General features: G+C 28.3%; 1 protein-coding gene across 8 annotated transcripts in view; it reads right to left on the minus strand.

Annotated features, from left to right (window-relative positions):
• Window positions 1–1,062: 1,062 nt before the first annotated feature.
• LOC129915429 (RNA-binding protein Pasilla) overlaps window positions 1,063–23,951 on the minus strand; it is an 82,230-nt gene continuing 59,341 nt past the window's right edge. For 2 of the 8 annotated variants that reach the window (XM_055994962.1, XM_055994963.1), the window contains 6 exons: window positions 11,962–12,024; window positions 10,223–10,366; window positions 9,501–10,141; window positions 6,254–6,346; window positions 5,245–5,788; window positions 1,063–2,146 (listed from right to left, as the gene is read on the minus strand). In XM_055994962.1, coding sequence (XP_055850937.1) covers window positions 1,926–2,146; window positions 5,245–5,788; window positions 6,254–6,346; window positions 9,501–10,141; window positions 10,223–10,366; window positions 11,962–12,024 — 1,706 coding nt within the window. In that variant the 3' untranslated portion in view covers window positions 1,063–1,925. Of the gene's footprint in view, window positions 2,147–5,088; window positions 5,789–6,253; window positions 6,347–9,500; window positions 10,142–10,222; window positions 10,367–11,961; window positions 12,025–23,951 lie in introns of those variants that run through there. The other 6 variants (XM_055994969.1, XM_055994965.1, XM_055994966.1 and 3 more) reach the window with 4 other exon arrangements.

Here is a 23,951-nt window from a genome sequence, read left to right on the forward strand (position 1 = left end):
TTTACTTAACAACTATTTTTTAAAAAATATTAAAAATTTAAAAAAAAAACTTCATAAGCTATAAGCAATTTGTGATGGCGTTATTATTTAATACATACATAGAAAAAAAAACAAAGAGTGAAATATATATATATTTATATCATTAAAATTATAATAATAATCTAAAAAAATCGTATTCGTCTACCCCCTGGCGACACACGGATACGCTTAAAAAATATAAAATTATTTTTTTTTTTTAATTTTTTATTTATTATTAGGTATTATTTAATAAAAAAAAAAATAAAGCCAATGTAAAAATAAATTGGAAGTAGAAATCGAAATCGATGCAGCATTTGTTTCTTTTTTTTTTAACTTTGTGTTATTTCTTATAAGAGTTTTAAGTTTTTTATTTATTTTTTTATTTATTTATTTTAAAATAACTTTTACTCTTTTTTTTAATCAAGTTGAATAAGACAAAAGGGGCGCGCACACATTACCACTAACGATCCAATTGTTATACAAATCAAAGTAATCCTTCGTTAATAAAATCATCATCATCAGCATCATCAATATTGTGAGCAATAAGTATTTGTATGTACTATATTCTTCATGCGGGTTGTAACTAATTATTGTAGTTGTTGTTTTTATTTTAATTTTTATAATTTATTATTATTGTTAGTCACCATTTCGTTATAAAGAAGATTTCAATCCAAAAAAAAAAATAATAATAAATTGTGTAATTTAACTATTTTCTGTTGCAGCAACAAACAAACTAAGAGGAATGCAAAAAAAGAAAAAAGGATTCACACCACTACAAATTAAATTAAAAAAAAAGAAAAGAATTGGTTTATCCTTTTTTTTTTCAATAAAAAAAAAGGAGAATAGAGAGAAACAAAATTAAACAAAAGGATTTCCTACACTAAATTATTATTTTTATTAATAAAAAAAAAAAAAAAAACACGAAAAAAAAAATTAACGAGGTAAAAAATGTAAAACATACATAAATATGCGTATTAATAAATATTTACCTTGAATCACAATATATTTTTTTTTAGTATATTTTATTTACTCTATTATTTTAAAAAAAGACACACAAAAAGGACTACAACATCCTTCTGAGGATATCACTGAAAACGCTCATTTCCAAAAAAAATTCACATTTTTGTTTGCTTTTTTTTTTTTTTTTTTTTTGTTTTTCCCTTTTTTTCGAATAAGAAAAAAGTACAGATAATTAGTTATATAGTAGAGTAGAAGAAGTTGATCATAAAGACAATTATTTATTTTTCCTGTCGAAAAAAAACAAAAAACCTAAGAGTTATACAATTATTTCGATTCACAACTTATTGGAAATGTTTTTTTTTTAATTTTTTTTTTTTTTTTGTCTAATTTAGCAATATTTCTAGTTGCTGTTAATTTTTTTTTGTAAATTGAATTTGTGGACTTTGTGTATAAAAAAACATTTTTAATGTTTTTTTTTACTAATTTTTTTTTCCTTGCCACAAAATCAATATTTATTTTTTTTAATTTTATAAATAATTTTTTTTTTTAAATTGAAAAATTGAACTATGTGCATAAAAATATAGACGAATTTTACTATTTTTTGTATCTTCTTTTTTTTCTCTTGAATTAGAACATTTTTTTTTTTTTTTTTTTAAACTGCGTTTGAATATTTTTTTTTCTCTGTGTAGATGGTAATTTTTTTTTGTTTTTTGTTTCTTTACGATTAAAATTATTATTAACAATTAAAAATATAAAGAAGAGTGTGTTGTTGTGTATGTATCATGTGTGTGTTTGTTTGTGTGTGAGAGAGTTTTGTTTCTATTTTTTTTTTTTTTTCTGTTACTATAATAATTTATTTTTTTATATTTATATATAAATAGCCATCATACACACGGGATTTGTATAAATTATTTTAATTTTTTTTTTTTTTATATTTTTATATCTCTCTAATTCACAACAGTGGTTAATGGAATTTGGCGCGCCCTCTTGCTCTCCTCCTCGTTGATTTTCTGTTCAATTAAAAATTGTGCCTTTGCGATGGCATTCGGTTGACCAGTTATTGTAACAATTCGATTTCTAGTGCCAGGAGCGAATATGCCTTTTTTAGATATTTGTACATTAGCGCCAGATACGTGTTGAATTTCAACTAAACTACGACCATTTGGACCTGGAATTTGTTTTTCATAGTTTTTTTGATTTGGATTTTTTTTTTGTTTTAATTTTTTTTTTTTTAATTTTTATATAAGTTTTTTTTTTGTTTTTCTATTTTTTCTAACCTCACACTTTATTAAAAAAAAAAAAATATTTATTTATTTTATATTTAACAAAAAAAAAATATTTTTTTTTGAATATTCGTTGCATACACCTCCTAACTAACTAAATAGAATTTTATTTACTACTTTATTTATTTATATATTATTTATATTTTGATTATTTTGTTTATTTTTTCTAATTGTTTTTTTTTTTCCTGTAAAAATATACATTTATATAATTGATTTGAGGTATATCGACTTAATAAAAAAAAATATTATATCCAATTTGTATTATATAAAATACATAACAAGTGTGTTGGTTTTTTGTAGCCCTATTTTTATTTACTTATATTTATATATATATTTATATTTCCTTATATAAACTAACAAAAAAAAAATATCGTATTACATATATGTAAATATATATATTTCAATGTATAAGATGTAATATAAACTTGGTGATGGAATGAATTTTGGAATTTTTTTGACCGATATGTTTATTTTTTTAAGTTTTCATTGACAAAAAAAAAAAACAATGATTTTTCATTGGACTGGAAGAACCCTGATTTGAAGAAAAAAAATTGACTTTAAAGTCTTTATTGGATAAGATTGAAAAAGAAAGCTTTTTTGCTTTGAAAATATTTACTAACTTATTGTGGAATGACAAATTTATGTTTTGTATCTCTTTAGACATAGATCTTTGAATACATAGTTGATGGTTAAAATGCAATTTTTTTTTAATTAGTTGTGAATTTTGTTTTACTTCATTAATTTAAAAATTGTATAAGAAATCTACTACTTTCCCTATTTCCTTGTTTTGGTTGAAAATGAAAATGGAAACTTTTGTATCATGACCCAATTGCAGTTTCTAAAATTTCAGTTTTTTTTTTCAGTTTTTAAAAACTTGTAAATTCGGATTTATATCACTCGACATACATACTTCTAGTTCATTTTGATTAACTGAGAACATATTTCTTTAACATAAGTTAAACTAATAAACTAGTACATGGTATCGAAATTTCAACACTGTATTTTAATTAACTCCAGTGTAATCACCGAGTTTGGACCTCAAAAATTGTCCGGTTTTATTCGCAAAATGCAGCGATGAGAAAGTTATTGCCAGTTGCGAAGTGAGTTAAGAGTGTAGGTAAGGCAGTTTTCATATGGACTATTGGAATATTGGAAGCTTATGAGAAACTTTTATGCACACTTCCTTACCGGCGCACTCAACTAATTTGATGACTTTGAAATTAGCCCTTAAGATGGGTAAAACAATAATCAATTTTGTTGGGAAGTGAAAGTATAGCCGACGAAGGTGCTTGGGGAAAAGGAGGAAGTAGAAAATTAGGAGGAAAGGGTTTGGAAAGAGGAACTTCTAGTTTCACTGCCTTACCGACACACTCAAAACAAATCAATTCATTATGTTGCGAGGCAAAAGAAGCAAGAAAGTTTATGTATGGAAGATGGGTAGGGAAAACGAGGAAGCAGGAAATAAGGAGTTGGAAAGTGGAACTTCCTTACCGATACACTCAAAATTAATTCATTTTCTTGCGAAGCCAAAGAAGCCGTAGAAATGTATGTAGGGTAAAGGATAAAAGAGTATGTAGGAAATAAAGAGGAAATATTTTTGGAAAAGGAAGAAACGTGATACGCAACCGGATTGCGATGCACCGACATTTAACGGAAGGAAGGTGGAGCGGTGGTCAAACTTAACGTGTCCTGCAGTCAAAAACATATTGATTAATGACCGAATACAGTTCAGTCTGGAAATTTCAAACTTCAAGCTGACTTCGATTAAAACTTAATCGAATTTTTTGAATATCGTTTAGTTCAGCTCTTAAGAGCGTTCTATTAAAAGCAAAGAAGGCAATGTGTTTTCATAGTTGCGACAGCCTTAAGATGGTGGGTGAAATTCTGTATATTTGCTCATCTGGGTCTTTTAATTGTTTTTCCCCCATTGATGGATTTCTTCTAGGTCGTGTTAATGAGACTTTTTTTTCTGATATTTCAGTATTTACTTTAGGAAAAAAAAAACATCCTAAGCTACTTGTATATTTGCATTTAACCATCAAAATCGTATCAGTTATCTGTGAGATAACAAACGGAATATTTTTCTATCTATTACTTGGAATGTTTGTAAGTCATTTATTAAAAAACCAAAAGTTGCTCCGAAAAGGTTATTGTCTAAACAAATTTGAGCACTCGGAGAGAAGAATTATGAAGAAAAAGGTTAATTTTTTGAAAATTTTATATAAAAAAAAACCAAAACTTTAATATTTTGTTGTAAAATAAATACAATGAGATATAAAAAAGGAATGTTTGATAGTTTTTTTTTGAATAAGTATAAAGTTGAGGTGGTTCAATCACAGATACTTTTATGACTTTTTTGAAGAAGAAGAAGTAAAAATTGCTTTTTTTATTAATATCATTTTTTTGTTTAAAGTTGATGTGTATTGGTAATTGACTGACTGACTGTGTTAGATTATGGTTTTCGTTATTTATTAATAAAATGGATTCTAAGCGGTCAAATACGGCAAGATTTTGACTAGATATATTTTTTATTTATATTTTTGAAAATGCCACAGGACATTTGATATAAATAAAAATTACACATGGGCTTTGATTGTTTTTTCCTTTTGTTTCTATTTAATATTTTTTTTTGTGACTATTTTGTTTGCTTTGAATTAATTCCCCTTTTTTTCAAGGAATAACGAATAACACCTATAAACTATATTATTTGAATGGAATTAAAAGTCACTTTTAATTTGAAAAAAAAAAAAAATATTAAAACTAAAAAAAAAAAAACAAGTAAATGTATATCTAAAGGTACCTAAGACTCATATATTTTGTGTCACGAAAATCGTAGAACAAAATTTTGAGTTTAACAAAAAAAAAATTAAAATATATGAAAAGAGAATATTATTTATAACTGGGGAAATTTGGGGTGGAATTTAATAATAAAATTAATAAGGTTGGTAGTGGAGGTGATAATATTGGTGAGGATGATGCATACCTAAAATAGCGCCAACAATATTTTCTGAAACTTCAACATTTTTGGTATCCTTTGGCCCCAGATCGCCAGGTGTTGGACTCTTACTTAATCCACCCATTTGTGTTGCACCAAGTGTTTGTCCACCGGCTGTAGCACCGCCAGTTGCCGCAGCTAGGCCAAAGCTATTATTATTCATTGAAATTGGTGCAGCTGCCTGTGATCCAAAATGTCGCAGAGGGTCAAATTGGGCTGCTGCGGCCGCAGCTGCAGCTTCCAATTGTGTGGGACGGGCGGCAGCAGCAGCAGCTGCCGCAGCTGCTGTGTACTGTTCTAAATTAACTTGCCCAACAGCACCGAAAACATTACCAGCTGCCGCTGCTGTTGCTGCAGCCGCCGATTGCTCCAAAGCCGATACACCCAAGTAGCCAACAGAACCTGTGTGTGCTCCATTGGTATGTGGTACGCCAACGCCCATTCCAAGGACACCATATTTAGCGAGGACACCCAATGCTGCACAGACTTCTGTAGTCGCTTGTTCGGAGTAACCTGAACCTCTCATTGCAACCTTTTTTTGTGTAAAAATTAAAAGAACAAAAAAAAAGAAAGAAAAATTATTTTTTAGAAAAAAACAGCAAACAATTAAATATTTATAAAAATAGTTTTATGAGTTTTAATGAGAATAAAAAAATATAATCTAATTGCAATATTTTAAGTACAAAATTGCCAAAAAATTACAAACTGACTTAATAATAATATTTAAGGAATTTTAATAATTATTATATTTTTTTTTAATAATCCAGACGAAATATAGGATTAAAAGGAAAATCATCGCGGTTTTTTTATTTATATTTGAAAAAAAAAAAAAAATAATTGTACTTTAATTTAAGGAATAACTATCTTGAAACGAGATTTAGGCTAGAATACTAGTAGATTATAAGCTTAAAGCTTTTTTATAAGTCTAACTTTTGCGATGAGGCTTCATGAATTTTGTTTTTGTTTTTGTTTTTTTTTTTTATTGACCAATACGTACAGCAGTGGGCTTAAAGGCCTCAGGTATACATCTGTCGTATATGTCGTACATTTCATATAGCATCTTAAGATCCCCAGGATACTGTCCAGTGTTCTAAATTTTAATTGTATTGTTTTTCTAATTATTTAAGGTTATTTTAAAAATATTGCAGTTTTTTTTTGTTCTTAATTATTAAACTAATTTGGATGAAAAGTGAAAACCTAGCTGAAAAAAAAAACAATAAAAACATACACTTAGTCGTAAACTATGCCTAAGCCTTTTGTGAATTCTTAACATAATATCCCACACCTTTTTATTTGAAACAAAAAATTGCCCAACTAACTTTCAAACAAAAAGATAAAACTTTTTTACTATAGACATAAAAATTCATTAACAACAAAAATAGACACCGTCCCACACATTAATTTTCATTTATTTTCTAGCCTTTTGATTCATTCATTTTTTACTTAACATTAACCCTTAACTATAGTGGTGGGTCCAGGGGACCCACATCAACTTTTAAAAAGTTAATAAAAACCGTTGAAAATGAATTTTCTCTTTTTTTTTTTTATTTTTTTATTTTTTTTTAAATTGTTATCTTTTGATGCTTAAAAACAAAATTTATAAAAAAATTCAATTTTGTATTTTATTTTATCATTTCAAAACACCACAAATTTTCACCACTATAGTTAAGGGTTAAAAGGAGCTTAATTAGATTTTGTATTTGTAATAGACAGCTTCATAAGTGTCTAGACTAGGATAAAAACATTTTAGAACTTTGTTTTGTTTTATTGTTTTCAAAATATTTCTTTAGAATAAATATAAAATCATGTCTCAAAAAAAATGTTAAAATATATTTTCAACCGTTTTGATGTTAGAATTAATAAAATTTGCATTCAGGTAACATTTATATGTTTCTACCAAAAAAAAAAGAAACAGTTTTAACCTCCTCTTAACAACGAGATATCGTAATTACTTTTTTAGATCTCTTTTAACATATTATATTGTTAATTTGAAGACAGCGTACATTGCACTTCAGTTGGACTGGACTGCATTATTACAAACGACTACCTTATATTTAATTTTAGTGCAGTGTGGCATAAAAGCCATAAAGATTTTACAAAGATGTTATCAATAGCAGGTGCTATTGTATTATTGATTTTATAATTATTAAAAAGTGAGAGAGATTATCTTGATGATAGTTTTAGATCCAAAAAGAGCGTGAATTCTAGGCAATTAGCTTGAAAATTATAGGAAAACATAATTTTCAAAATCCGATAAAATTAAGGGGTCACTACCGAGCTTTGAAAATTATAAAATTCCAAATAACAATTATACAAGTTAGTATCTTCACCTTAAAAAAATCAGTTTCATTTCGAAATTTTAAATCCCTGGAATTTGGTCATGCAAAAAATTCTTGACCAAACAAAATCTCAAACAAAAAAAATGTTGCTAATAAAATGGAAGTGATTTACAAAGAACGGGGGAAGTGAAAAGTGAATAAAGAGAACAAGGTCAAGAGGTTAAAGGGATTGCAAAAAAGAGTACGTTTGGATGGAAGAACTAGACGATCTTTTTGATATTGCGCTAAACTAAGTTGTTATTGATGTTTCTAAACTAAGTGATCGCAATGCATCATTGGTTTTAACTCTGGTTCTTAAACTTCTCAGACACGAGCGTGCAAAGCAACGTCAAAAGAATTCTGAAAGTTTATAAATGGAATTTACCCCAAGAATTTCATTAACTATTCATTAGGATGGCAAACTATTAGATGATATTGTTGGGACATGATGGTCTTCCTAATTTGGTTTCTGGAAAAGCAATCGACCAAAGTTAAGTACTGGCACTTGAGTAACTATCGCAAATTCAGTTTATGAGTAAGCTATTAAATAGGGGTATAGTAGATATTCAAAAGATGTTCCCAAAAGTTCTTTGATCACCTTTGGTACTTGTCGAAAGAACTTTTTGCTTTTGGATTTTCCGATGATTGATTTTGACATTGGTAATATTCAAATCAAAGGGTTGAAGATTTTTTTTATGTTCAAATAGTCGTCGGTTCTATAATAAAGGCTAATAGGCTGATAGGCCAACTTAGGGGCTCTCAGAATTTGGTAAATTGTTCATCCCAAATTCTTACGGTTTTCGATTAAATGCAGTTTTTGTGAAATTTTGAAAAATCTCTACTTTGCAACAGTATTTTGCTTCCTCCGCCCATAATTGATTTGTTTTTTGCTATTCTTTCACTTAAATATTGCCCAATAGTAAGAAACAATTAACTGGTCAACATATTTTGCAATGTGTGAGCAGAAGGTTTGTGTAGAATCCGCTCAGCTCATAGCTAAAAAAAAAATGAGTGAACTATTGGAGAGAGGAATTTTTGGCGATCTTGTGATATAGTGCGACCGAAGAATCAGCAATTTATTTCTATGGAATTTTGTTGAAAATTGAACTTAAAAAATCGTGGCTTACTACAAGTCATTTTCCAATAATTCCAAAAACTAAATGCACTCATTTGGAGAATCTTCTGACTGGGCAACTTTATTCAAATCAAATATTTTTTTGTGCACTTCAGAATGTGAATTCGTTACAATGTTTGAACATTTTGTTGGCATATTGACTCTTATGAAACTGCAATTTTAAGAAATGATTCAGAAAAGTATATTTCACGAAATAATTGACAAAAAATTATGAGACCGAGATCACGTTAGGAATAAGTGATGCACTCTTGTTAAACGTCGTTTTCGCTACAAATGAAACTTTCATACAAATAGAAAACGAAAATATGTTGTACAACTTAAGCTCTAAAGATGACTTTGCGTCTATTGAAGAAAATATTTGTCGCATCGTAAATATGCTTTAATCATTAAATACATTTTGGTAGATTATTTTAGGGATATGCGGTCCCCGTCAAACAAGGAAAAGGCAATTTTTTCATGAATTTAAGATATGTACTTGTTTTAGTTTTGCATAGAAATAAAAACAAACTAGAAAGAAACATTAAAACGAACTTTTGCAAATTAAAATATATAAGAAATACTTAGGTTCACTTAGTTGTATTAATTTAAAACCATTGTGACCGTTCTTCCCTAAAACCAAGTCTAAATACAATAGCATTTTAATATAACTTAAGATTCAAGACTATAGAAAATTTTTTGATGAAATGAGCAAATCGAAAATACAAAACAAATCAAATAAAAATAAACTTAAAAAAATGACAAAAAAAAAATCTAAAAAAAAAAACAAACTATTTTTAAACGAAAATTCTCACCTTAATATGTTCTAAAAGTTGTGTAGCCACAGCCAAATTAGGCGAAGGATTTGGTGCACCAAGATTCAATGATAAATTAATACCCGTACCATTAACTAATAGCCCAGCCGCGGTGCCAGCACCACCAATTGCCTGACCCAATGTTGAATTCAACGATGCCGTACTGGCATTTATAGCATTCTGATTTGATGCATATGGTGATCCAGTTGGATTGAAATTTGCAACTGGACCATTGACATCAGCATATGATACATTCAGGCACGTACCCGATTGTGGGTCTTCGACAATTTTTGATAAAATCATTTTGCAGGCATTTTTGTTATTCTCTTTATCACCGATAATTGTGATGCAACGTTCTTGTAATGAGATGTCTTTGGGTTTTTGCGATATTTGCACATATGATCCACTTTCTTCTTTAACTTGTTTAATATAAGCACCACCTTTGCCAATAATCATACCGGCAGTTGAATTTGGAACTAAAATCTTAACTTGTTTATCACGTTCTTGAGCTTGTTTAGCATCGATGTCTACAATTTTGGTATTTAAATCGGGCTTTTCACGGATTTTATCCATGATAAAGTCGATAACATTCATAATACCCTCTACGGAGCCGGTTATCAGGCAAACACGCTCAGCGGTTCCTGCAAATAAAATATGAAATAATTATAAAAATCAACAATATTAAATTTAATGATGAACTAAAAGGAAAGCACATCACTTACCTGGATAGAAATCATGAGATTTCGACATTTTCACACGAGCTCCAGAGTCCTTTTGCAGGGAGGCAATTGTATCGCCTCCCTTACCAATAATGGCCCCCGAAGCCACAGCAGGCACTAAGATCTTCATGTGATACGTTGAATCGCCTAAAATTAAAAATTAAACAAAAAAGCGTTTGGAAAACAAACACAAGAAAAAAATTAATTAGAATTGTTTAGCAAATTGTTTGTAATTCTGTTTGACACATTACATCAAAAACACACCAGTTTAATCATTTTGTTTTGGAAATCAATGTCGAAAAATTAAAAATAATAACACCCTTAGAGAAATTATAAACTAATAATAATGAATATAATGATTAATGTGATGTGAGTGAGATAGCAAGTTTTTTTTATCTTTTTTTTTTTTCTTTTCTTTATAATTTTTTGATTTTTTTTTCGCTTTTTGTTCTTTTTCAGTTTTTTTAGTGGCATTTTTGGGGTCTTGAACGCTTTTTTACAAAAATTCAGCTATGAATTTAAGTCTCTTAAAACTGTAGGGGAAATATTTTTTTTTTTCTTTTTACAGAAATTTAGACCGCACTTTGGGCTAATATTTCCTTTTCTGTAAAGAATGTTTTGCTTTGTTTTTGTTTCTTTAAAAAAATTTCTTACATTCATCAATAATGATTACTTCAAGCATTTTTTTTTCAATTAAAACTCTCATTACAACAGCAAACTGCAAAAAAAAAAAGAGTTCGTTCTTTGTGATTCTCATGAAATCAAATCAGTAACATTTTTTAATGTTACGTACTTGAAAAATTGAGTTGTGGTAATTTGATTCTATTTCTTTTTGTTCGATTTTTAAAATAAAAACAAAAATTTATTTGAATAATTTTATTGTTTTTATGAATTCATGAATCTAAAGAAAAACATTCGTTCTTGTTGATTCTCATCAAATCGAATACCCAGTAATACAGTATTTAATACAAAAGAAATCTTGAAATGAATCATTATAGCTTCTTTAAACACAGATTCTTGTTACGTTTAAGACTATTTTCGATAATTATGAAATAGTTCGTTCTTTGTGATTCTCATAAAATCGAATACCCTATTTTAAGTGTCAATTGGCAGCAACGAAGCGACTTAACACTGTAGTTCTGTTAATTTTTGAATATTTTTTTTTTTGCATTATTGTTAATGAATTGCGCTTGATGATTAGACTATATATAGCAAGAACTTATTCGAAAGATTGAAGCAGTCGGAAAACTTATATGAAAGTAAATACAAAAAAAATACATTTAACGTTCCGTTTGATAGCAAAATACAATTATTAAAAAAAAAGTAGAAAAAAATACAGAAACACAAAAAATAAACACATGTGCAGGGTTTTTGAAGTTGCAAAATTATAAAAAAAAAAGAAGTAGTTTAGTGTACAGCGAAGAGTTTGTTTTTTTTTCCATAAATATATATACACAACAATTATAGCTGTTTTGGTTGATTGATTTACATAAAATTATTTTTTTTTTTTAACTGAAAGCGCATATTTTTATACAAGTTTTAAAACACTTAGACAATAAAAGTCTGTAAAAAAAATAAAGAAAAGTTTTAAGTTTCGTTTTTTTTTTTTCAATTTTATATTTTTTATATAAAAAAAAATACATAGGAGCTTTTTCTTTGTTTTTTTTCTCTTTTTGAAAATTAATTTTTTTTTTCAATTTTGACGGTAGAGATGAGATAGATGATACAATGACTTAGCTTACCATGATGCAAATTATTGTTATTATTTTCAATTTCAACCTCAATTCCAGAACAATCTGACTCACCTGGAATTAAACAACAAAGACAAAAAATATTCGTTTACAAAAATTTAATGAGTGTGTGGTTAGAATTTTTTTTTTTTTTTTTCATTTACAATTTTTGTAATTATATTTCATTTTTTTTTTTTTTTAGTTGGTTTGAATTGTTTTGGTGTGTGCATACATGATTTTTTGATAATAAATAATTGATTTCGATATTTAATTTAACTTTAATTTATTTTGGTTGTTATTAACAAACAAACAAAAAAAATGGATAAAAGGTAAAATTCCATTAGACCGGAAATAGTTTGGTTTGGTAATTATATTTTTCATTTTGAGTTGTAATAAATAAAATGTAATTTTATATTAAACGCTAGGTAATTTGTTTACATGTGTGTGTGTTTTTTTTTTTTATTAACCTTAGCACAGTGAATAATTTCAATTAAAAAAAAAAAGTTATTTAATCATTATGTAGGTACTTCCGCTTTATTCATTCAAAAAGAAACAAAAAAAAAATATAGGTCAACAAAGAGAATGCGAGAATGCAAAAAAAAAAGTAGAATAAAAAATTTTCACTAAAATGTAATTGATACCATCAAGGCTGACTTCTTTGAGTTTGAATATTCTTAGCACGTAACATGACAAGATGATACGTAGGTACGTTTTCGAATGGGTTGGAACCAGAAAGAAGTCCAACTGTATATTTCACAACAATTAATCATTTAATTTTGCGATAAAAAAAAAAACTTACAACGTGACGGAAAACTATCCTGTCTGGCTGTGAGAGAAGTTTGGCAAAAAAAAAAAAAACATGCATTCAAGTATGTGGTTATTTTTAAATAATTTATTTTTAGACTTTAATTAGTTAATTAGGCATTTAGTGTAATAAACAATCATTAATCTTAAACTGCCAATCATAGAAACAAGCGGAGCTCCAACTCTAAATATGCTATTGTGTTTATTGATAAAAGCACTCTGGAAATTTTTTCATTCATACAAAAATAATGTAGCCTTTGTTCGAAAGATTCACTCAGCATTTAATTTTTTTTGTAAGATATTCAACTCTAGCTATATTTCAAAAACGTCAACAAAATTTGTCGAAACTAATGTTTGATAGGAATGCCTTTCGTGAATATTTCTGTTGACATTTTCTGGATTTCAAACGCAACAAGAATTCAGCAAATCAAAAATTACATGTTCAACTACGTAAAGATCCTAAGTTAAGAGTGTTGTCATTACTTAACGATAGAGGTCCTAATACTGATTCTTGTGGGACACCTTTATTCACATGTGTAAAGGCTAGATAGATACATACAATCATCGGTGTCGATAGTTGGCAAACGGTTTTTTATGGATGGATGAATTAAAAAAAATATTGGTTTCGCATTTGACTGGACCGAGCGAATCTAAAATTCAAAATCGTTAACACAATTGAATTCAAAAAAATCATTAGAATAACCTTCATCAAAAAAATTTGTACGGCTTTTAAAAATTCATCGTGGAAACCAATTAAGATCTCAATTGCAAACTTTTCCCATTACCATTATTTGAAATTTACTTCAAAAAAGAATAACTTTAAAAAACTACATATAACTTAAAAAATAAACACGGAGTTTTGTACCAAAAGATTTTTCAAAAACTGTTCAAATTTTGACTTAACCTTCCTCCTTTCAACTTTAAGGAAGAGGTTTTCTTCATTGACTAATAACTTCGATAGATTTTTCATTAAGTGGCTGAAAAATTACAAATATTTTTGTTACGAGAACATGAAACAATATGATGTTTAACTTTGTTCACATTATTCAACTACTATTGCAAAAGAAAAATGAAAAAAAAAAACTGTTGTCAACCACTCACGTCATATACTCTACTCTCATCAAATACATTGTACGTTAGTGAAACAATATTGTCATTGTTTTTCCTGTTTTTTTTTTTTTTTCTGTTTGACATTTGTTCAAACAAACCTGGTTTAAAAAAAAAATTAAAGGTATTTATTTTTTTCTAAAAATAAATACACACTCGTATACATATTGGAAGCAAACGTTATCTCTAAACTATTGTTAGTGACAGTCATATTATTTTTTTTTTTTTTCATTTTGTACATTACGTGAACTATTGCGCTTATTGTCAAGGGAACGATCTTATCTAGAATACATTTATGCATTTCGAAGCACATCACATTCTGATGGTTTTGTATGGGTAAGGTACGTGGGTATTAATGGAATAGAGACTGATAGAATAGTGCATTACAGAATGGGTAAACTTGGAAATGGAGAAAATAACAAAAAAAAACGCATAGATAAAATACTGTAATTGTCCACAGGGCAGCATTGGGTATTATAAAAGTTTCCACTCAAGTTTCTCAGTTAGGAAAGGGAATATAGTTGTAGTTTTATATGATTTTCGCAGTTGTTCTTAATTTTTTTTTCGAAAAAATCTTCAACTTATTTCTTGCAAATTAACTGAAGAAAGAATTCAAGTAAAAACACCCTTTAAAATAGTATCAAAAGCCGATCGAAAGACTAAATATTGGACCCAATTTCAAGCCTTGTATAAACGAGTACAGACACTCATTGACCCGATTGAAATAAATTACACATTTTTTCGTCGGTGTTGTAGCTTGCATTGATGTCAAGTTTTGACCCCAAGTCGTACAAGGTGATCTTCAATTTATATAGGCTACTATGCCGCTCGACTTTGACAACTAATTTTATTTCTCCATCTAAAGAAAAAAAAATATATCTCCTATCAATCAATCTAATATATACCTGAATTAATTAAAAGAAAGTACTTCACATAAAAATACACTCATCAAGAATTAAAAAAAAAAAGTAACACGTAGGCGACAAGTTGGAAAGGTTGATTAAAAAAAAGTAAAAAAAAAATATATATAATAATTAACGTGAGACCAGTTTTTATTTTATTTTTTAATAAAATGTATATTTTTTTCTAATACAAAAAAAAAAAAGTGAACGTTATCTTCAAGCATCTACTGTTCTTCAAAAGATGTCGGGCACACGTTCAATTAGACAACGTCGACAACAACAACGGTGTTGGGTGTTCAATGTATGCCTCATTTCTTTTTGTTCTAAAAAAAATAAAATAAAAAAGATATAAAGAAGACATATTCTAGAATAAAGAGTGTCCTTCAAAAACAATAAAATATACATGCAAATTGCATACTAGCACTATATATGATGTACTACAAACGATGTGTAGTATAGTCTCTCTCTGTATGTTAAGTGCTAACTATTTCTTGATTTTAATTGGATACATTTTTTGTTTTTGTACGACATCACACAGAATTATATTTGGTTCACATAAACTTTATGTACATTTTTTTAAAGAAGACTTTAAGATGAAACTTTGTCCCGAGCGCTTTAAAAATTTGAAGCATTAAAGGAAAAAAAAAATAATTGAGAAAGAACAAAACTAGTTATATTTTTTTTTATAAAAAAAATTGTGAAATTAGACTTTTTTAACGTTTAGAAAATCCATCTGTCTCTATGGTATAAAATTCAAAATCTTGTACCTACTTATGTGCTTATCTTTGTACTTTTGACCTGCAATTTAAGACTAATTTTAAGTCCACTGTACATGTACATGCTAATGTAGCCAACAAAGATTTTATGTACGACTTATGTAAGCTTATGTACTGAGTACTGATTTTACGTACTCATTGCAGGGTATTTGCTCTCTGTATAAATTTTTATGAACTGATTATATACTTGTGTGTATGTGATCATTACAAAGTTTTATCTGATGTATGAGTTCATATTTATAATCACTTAAATTACGGAACGTTGTCAATTCTGTACTCATTCCATAAGAGTTTATCACAGAAAAGTTGGAACTCAATAGATAAAAGAATGCGTACAAAAAATGTACACTTTGCATAAAGCATGTACCGTGTACACTTAAGTCTTTATTCAGTGCATATTGCTGTACTAAGTTCATATTTTTCGTCAAAACTATGTGTAATCTTTAAACAACAACGAATTATGTCATTAAGTACATAAATACTCAAAATAATTTAGGCGTTCAAAACTATGTTAGGTTCTTTGTACTGATTGCCTACCACATTAAATCAGTATAATCTTTTAAAAGTTTTGAATTGTTCTAACTTTGATTGATTAATTTGCAGGATACCATTTTTGCTGACACTCTGCAGTCAATAGCTTAAGTTGCTTAAAAAGATTTTTTTGGCAAGACTTGAATTCAGTACACATGTATAGTGTACACAAGCAAGATGGCAAAATTTGTAAAACAAGAAAAATAACACATTTTTAGATTTGGCTTAGTTACAAATGGCTTCTACTCGAAATATAATCTTCTCGTAAGAACATTTTTGTTCTGTACATGTTTTGTACGGGAATAGAGCTCGATTTCAGAAATAAAGTACTGATATAGAAACCTGGTAGCAACTGATAAACCATAAGTGCAGAGTGGACATACTTTTGGCACCTACAGTTTGTTAAGGCAACACTGTTTTAGCTTAAAGCATAAAAAATTCATCTAAAAACATAAAACCAATTGAAGGATTACCATAACTTATGAAAGATTCTCTGAATGGGGTCCTACTCAAATCTGGATACATTCATTTCCTAGTCTTTATTTGTATCACGTTCTTTTTACCGGAAACACCAAACGCATGAGTTAAAAAAAAATATACTCCTTTTAACAGGAAATTCGAAATTCTGGCCCACGATTTTCTCCCGATTTTCAGAGAAATCTCTCAAATGCGTGTTGTTTCTCTCAAAAATTCTTCTCTTTTGTCGGAATTCTAAGACGACGAATTTTTGTATATCGTCGGTGAAACCAGAAAAGTGTGTAACTCCAAATTTTCTGAAAATTAGATTTGAATGCCATCTATTAGACAAACCTAATATCTACCGTTCCTTAAACTCAGAATCCCCTTGAAGTTCATAGTTTTTACATTGTATATATATTTCTATAGTACTATCAATCGAAGAAAATACTTTAGCGACATCTTTTGGTAGATCTGCATTTCAATTTCCTGCATAAGGTTCAAATATAAAATAAACTAGCGATCCAACCGGTGGCCACGCAAAACAGAAAATTCTACTCCATGAGAGTACTATAGGAATAAATTTATACAATGGTTTTTATTTTATAAGCAAATTAGAAAATGAAAACTCATACAAATGACTTCAAAACGATTTTGTTTTTTTGCTCTCCTATAAAATTTGCTAAAATGGAGTTACACACTTTTCTGGTTTCACCGACGATATGGGTTTCGGGTAATTATGGTTTTTTTTTTTTTTTTCTTCCATTTCCACTTTCCGTGCCAAAGTGCCTGTTCGACATTTTTCTGCTGACATGAATTCAAGCTTTTCCCACTTTTATATTTTTTTTTTTTTTTTTGTGAATTATTTCCCCTCAATCATTAAAAATGGGTTGAATATGTTTCTCCTTCAACCCTATTTTTAGGGGGGGGTTCGGTTAGCTAACCAACACACGGATAATATGCAACTGACGACAAATAAACAGAAGCCGGACATTGTTTACATTTAAATTGTGTATATTTGGGGAGGGGGGGATGGATAGAGTTAGTTAGTATAGTGTAGATAAAGAGGGGGTAAATATAAGGGTGAACCGGGCGAATATTTAGACCGACACATGTCATGGAAAAAAGTATACACATCTATACTAAACATTTACGGTAAGCTCCACTCTGTTCTCAACCCTTCTCATTCCCATCCCCGCACTCATATCCCTCTATTAGACTTAAAGGCTTGCTTTTCTAGCCTTAATCCTCCACCGCACTGCGTTTTGCATATATAGGGCATTGTCGCCTAAGATATGTTTTTTTTTTTTTTTTTCTTTCTTATTGTTGTTGTCGTAGTTTTGCTAGTTGCCATCAGTGTGCCTATTGAAGAAGCTGAAGGAAAACACAATAATTGCAGCTTGCCCTAGTTTTTAACGGAATACACACTATGAAATATATGTACTTAACTTCATAGCGCACAAAAGTTACCCCCCTCATAATACAGACAGAGAGATATAGGGAGTATATTTAACTAAAAGATTCGCTCTTCTCTATGCGAGAATTTTCATTTAAATAAGATTGTGTGTGTTGAATAAAATGTAGGAGTATAAGTGTAGTTTTTTTTGTAATTTTTTTTTATCTCACAGAGTGGCTCTGCATTGATTCTGGCGCATTCGCGTTGATTACACAATTTTAAAGAGGCACACAATTTCTAGGGGTAACACTTGAAGAAATATTATTTACATTGAAAATGTGTTATTTTTTCTTGAAGCAAACTTCAAAGTCTAAAAATTTTAACTTCCGGGAATGGCAGTTTTTTTTGTTCCTGTTTGAAGAAAGTGTCAATGATTTTTGGGATCAAATTTTTGTAAGGTTGGGGAAATTAACCCAATTTTATTCAGTTGTAAATTTATCGAACAAAAAATGTAAATAATTAGAGAGAGTAAAAATCAATTCACGAAAGCTTATCTTTTTTGAGATGGTATAAATCATTAAAATCTGCTTTGCCATTCTGCATAACCTAGACCAACGACAAATCAAATAATATTTGTACTTTTTTTTCTTCCAGACGAATACACTTTTAATGGATTAAGTAAAAAATCATATAAATACAACTTCATTACTCAAAAAAAAAAAATATTAAATAAAACGTGCGTTGAAAAAATCCAACAAAAAAAAAAAACGAGGCGAAAAATAAGATTCGAAAATTATATTCATTATTCAGATTGTTCCTTTAACCGGAAACAGTGCGAAATATAATTGCCTCCAATCACGATACAGACTTATATATTTTTTGCCTGCACGTGATAGAAATATCCAAGGATACATTTTTGTTAGTATGTGTGTGTGTTTGTGTGTGACGACGATTTATTTTATTTAAAAAAAAAAAAAAAAAAAACACAGGTTATGCAGCAAATATACACACCAAAAAAACTATTGAGCAATTTTAACAATCGATTTCTTCATACAGATTATGTCTCTAAAAATGGATTGGATTTAAGAAAAAAATTGAACTATAAAAATACATAAATAATTTGAGAGAAAACTCTTACAAATGAATTATTTTCAAGGATTTTATTGTATGTATTTACTTTTCAAAGCAATCTGCAATATTCTGCTTAATGTTCGTATGGAAGAAATATTTTATTACAAACCTGCCAATTGCTGCTTATATCTTAAAGTTTGTTTCTATTTTTTTGCGAAATTTTGAATTGGTAGTTGGAAGAACTTTTCCAACGGCAAATAATATTTGTGGGAACGTTTTTTATTACATCTTTCTGGCAGAAAATTATTGCCATTGTAGCTATATTAAAGAATTCTAATTTTGTACTTCCAAGATTAAGCTTAAGTTAAATTGTTTCTGAAAATTATGAAATGATTATTTTACTGTGTTCAGTCTTCGAACTACCTATATAATAATCTTTTTCAATTAAAAATTGAAAATCTCTTCTTTTTTGATGTCGCATTGTTTTAAAAAAGCATTGATAACTTAGAAAAAAAAAGAAATAAACTATTGATATTGGATACTATTCAGCCAATTTTGTTTCAATAAGGTTAAAGAGCATTCGAAATTTACTGATGTTAAATAACAGTTGTCTCTTTCCTCCCACATTGTTAAATGGTTGAGGTTTGCCTTAAAATTTGGATTACTATTACCTAATACAAATTATATTATAAGACAACCACTTTTATTAAACTTAAGCATGAGCAGATTTCTCTAGATTTCTCTTAAAAAATTGGGTCAACTATGATTTTACAATCATTGGAAAAAAAATGATAAATACACTAGCCCAAAAAATTAAGGGAACAAAAAAAAAATCGTCATTTTTTTAGTGATTTTCGATAGGCTGTATCTCAGTAACAAATCATCGCATCATGACAAAATAAAAAGCATGTGAAAGCTCTATTCTTCTAGTTTTAGGATTAAATGTTAAAATATTTTCTTTCTAACGGTAAAATAGCTAAACTGTTGGAAATGTTCAAAAACCAACATTTTCCAATTTTTTTTGAAGTGAAAACTTCTTTAGTATCGTAGTGATTTGAAACAAGATGAAACGAAAACGCGACACGACTTCAACTTGTTATAACTTTTTTGTTTTAATAGATAGATGAATGAAATTTGTACTGTAGATAGGTAGTTAAATAAATTATAATTGTACAAAATTTCAATTAATTTCATATTCAAAATTCGGAGATAACGGTAAAAAGATGTTCTTTTCCAACACACGTTATATCTTTTGATCTAGTGCACATACAAATTTGATTTAACTTTAATACGCATGCTGATAACATAACCTTTTATTTGATATATCACACATAACGTAACGTGCTCTAAAAGTTACCCAATCTTAAATTGAAAAAAAATTAAAAATACCTCAAAACACCGGTGGAGATCTGTTGGCGATGACCAGCTACCAGTGTAGGAAGTACCTACCGTGATCTCAGTCTGGAAATTCGACATGGTTGACTTTAACAAATTCTAACATCTCTTGTAGACATCTTTGAAATAAGATTTATACATCATTACAAGGTGAAACAATAAGCTTTCACATGGTATAAAATTTTGTATAGGTTGTCAAACAAAAAAATTGATTTAATAGCATGAGAACATAAAAATAAATCAAAGACTTGATCGATATATATATTTTGGGCTAAGACAATAAGCTTTCAGATGGTGTAAAAATTTGTATAGGTTGTTAGGTAAAAAATGCATTTAATAGTGTGAGTAGATAAAAATACGTGTTTTTTCGCTTTTTTTTATGGAAATCGAGTTCAAAAAATTCTAGCTCTTTTTGTAGATGTCTCATAGACCTGATCGATATATATATTTTGAGCTAAGACAACAAGCTTTCAGATGATATAAAATTTATATAGGTTGTCCTTGTCATATATAAAACATGGATTTGAAGGTGATAGAATAAAAATAGGTAGATTTTTTCTATTTTATTTTTTTTTGCAAGAATAATGATTTTTTAAGGTTTCACTTCTACCACGTGTTAATTGCACACATGATTTTTTTTTCGTTTTTACTGTTCTCCTAAGAAAGTGGGAAAATTTTTTCTGATAAAATGATTATTATTTTTAGAAAGGCTATTTATTTGGCTTTAAAATTCATTTTGTTTCAAACTTCTACGATTTTTTTTAGACTGCAATATCAGTCATCAAACCAAAAACCATACTTTTGACTTTGACTATCAATATCTCAATAACGGATCACTGTACAGAACATTCAAGGACACACTTAAAAACTTCATTCAATTCTCTACAAAAAAAATTAAGTTTGCTTTGTTAAACAAAATGTTTTCTTATTTTGAGATTAATTTAGAAAAGCTATCAAAATAGGCATTTTTACGGTTTTTTAGAAAATTTACCGCTATTTTATTTCTATGGCGATAAGATTAAACTGAGGCTTAATTATAATATACCTGTAATTAGTATGCAAAGTTTCAGACTTATTCATCAAGCAGTTTTTTTGTTGTGAGGGTTTGAACTTTTGAGATAAAATAAAACACCATATTTCTGCAGGTCTAAATGACTTACTTCTTGTAACTTTTTTATGAGCAAAATCAAATTCTTTTGAGTTTATTTGATAATTTTATTGAAAAAATATCGTTTAAATTTAAGATAAACCAAGGAAAAATTAAATGTTAAAAAAAAAATTAAATTTTGAAAAACGAGCTTTTTGGATACTTTTCCTAATTTTGAAAATTTTTTGTTTTTCCTTGGCTTATCTTAAATTTAAACTATATTTTTCTAAAAATAATAATCATTTTATCAGAAAAAATTTTCCCACTTTCTTAGGAGAACAGTAAAAACGAAAAAAAAATTGGAAAATGTTGGTTTTTGAACATTTCCAACAGTTTAGCTATTTTTTTTTTTTAATATTTAATCTTAAAACTAGAAGAATAGAGCTTTCACATGCTTTTTATTTTGTCATGATGCGATCATTTTTTACTGAGATACACCCTATGGAAAATCACTAAAAAAATGACGATTTTTTTTTTCCCTTAATTTTTTGGGCTAGTGTATGTATTGGACTACGAGCGCAATCTTCAGATAAGATGAAAAATCCGATTAGGCTTAAACCAAAATAAAAATATTAGGGTTGTCAATAGTCAGAAAGGAATGAAGCTATAAGTCTCAATATTAGGTAGATAACAATTTTTGTTTTTGAACTTTAAACTACCTTCAGATTTGAGAACTACTGGTAAATAATAACACTGAAGAAACTTATTTTATTGTAGTTTGATAGAAATATGATAAATTCTGAAGAAAATTATATTTCTGAAATTATTTCACCTAAACGATGTGGATTCAGAGCTTTTGCTAATATTTCAAGAATTATAAATTTATTGTTGATTTTTCAATATCTACTAAATAAGTTAGTCATCAACGACCTTAAAAATCAATTGTCTAGTGAACTTTTTATATCCAAACAATGGACCTATAATAACACTGGTCTGCAAAATTTAATTTTTTTTTTCTCCTTCAAATAATTTTTTGATATTATGAAAGATTAGACTTTCCTGAACCTAAATCTGGTTTAAGAAAAATACTATAAGGTACCATTTTTGTAAAAATGATTTTTGAAAAATGTAGGTAGTTTCTAAAAAATCACTCTTTTTGATTCATTTGAACTTGTATAAAATTAAAACTATTTGTCGGATTAAGCTCAAATTTTGATGACTTATTCCAAATATGTCCTTTTACATTAATGTTTACTCATATTATAAAATACTGATTGACAAAAAAAGCAGAAATATCGAAATCCTTCACTTTTTAGTAAATCCTATACGAACAAAACCAAAAGATATGCCAAACCTACTAAACTTACTTAAATTAAGATATCTCGGAGATGAAAAGAGATATTGAGAAGATTGAAACTGAATTTGAAAGAAAAAAATAAGTTCTTTCATAAACCATAACAATTTTAATTGGAAAACATTACATTATGCCAAAATATTTCTTAGAAAACAGCAAAAAAATGACTTTTTCAGATTTTATAACGGGAATATCTAAAAAACTTGACGTGCTAGGTCAATTGTGACTTCGGATTCGGAATCAGCATACAAAAATCCTTTAGATAAGTATAGTTTTATTTAAAGGAGGATTTCCTTGCAGACCAGTGTAATTGATGTTCAAAGTCCTTGTTGTATCTTATATACTTGAGAAACAAGCCCCAGTTAAGAAAAAATACATTTTGCTTACTTGCCGTATCATCCAAAAACATACCAAAATTAAAGACTTTTTTTACAAATAGAATCAAGTGATATTATCCGTGTTAAATGATCTTTAACACTTAGTTAGAAGAAATGGAGATATTTTGAACACCTTTTAACTCCTTCACGAAAGAAAAATTCAAAACGAAAAAGGCATAATAGCCAAAGCACTACACTGAGCCAAAAAACAACGTAAAATCAATGGAAACCACTTTGAATCAATGGAAAATCACTACATTTTTAGCCTAAAGTGGAAAATGATTGAATCAAAGTAGCACACTTTAAATCTAAGTTGTTCACACATTAAAAAAAATAAAAAAAAAAAGTAAAACTGGCATCCGCTGGGGATCGAACCTGCTATACCTGGGTTGACAAGCTTGTGCTTTACCACTGTGCCATCTCACTTATAAAAATTGATGTGACAAACTGTAAGTTAAGCATAGGACGATCTTCAGAAAATTAATGAATATATTTTTCACCATTGATTCAATGTAGAACGTATTAAAAATTACTATCCGTTTTTTCTCTGGGTGTACCCTTATAAAAATAGAGGAAACTTAATTCAGATATTTAAAGGTGCTTAAACTGACTTTTATCATAAACAAACTCCCACTTGAAAAACCAAATACCAGAAAATTAGGACATTGCAAACTTTTCGATATATTTTGAAAGCTAAAGTATTTAAATGTTTTCATTGAATTAAAGAATTACTTGGTAAAATTGTT

The sequence above is a fragment of the Episyrphus balteatus genome, chromosome 3, assembly GCF_945859705.1.
Source record: "Episyrphus balteatus chromosome 3, idEpiBalt1.1, whole genome shotgun sequence".
NCBI lineage: Eukaryota > Metazoa > Arthropoda > Insecta > Diptera > Syrphidae > Episyrphus > Episyrphus balteatus.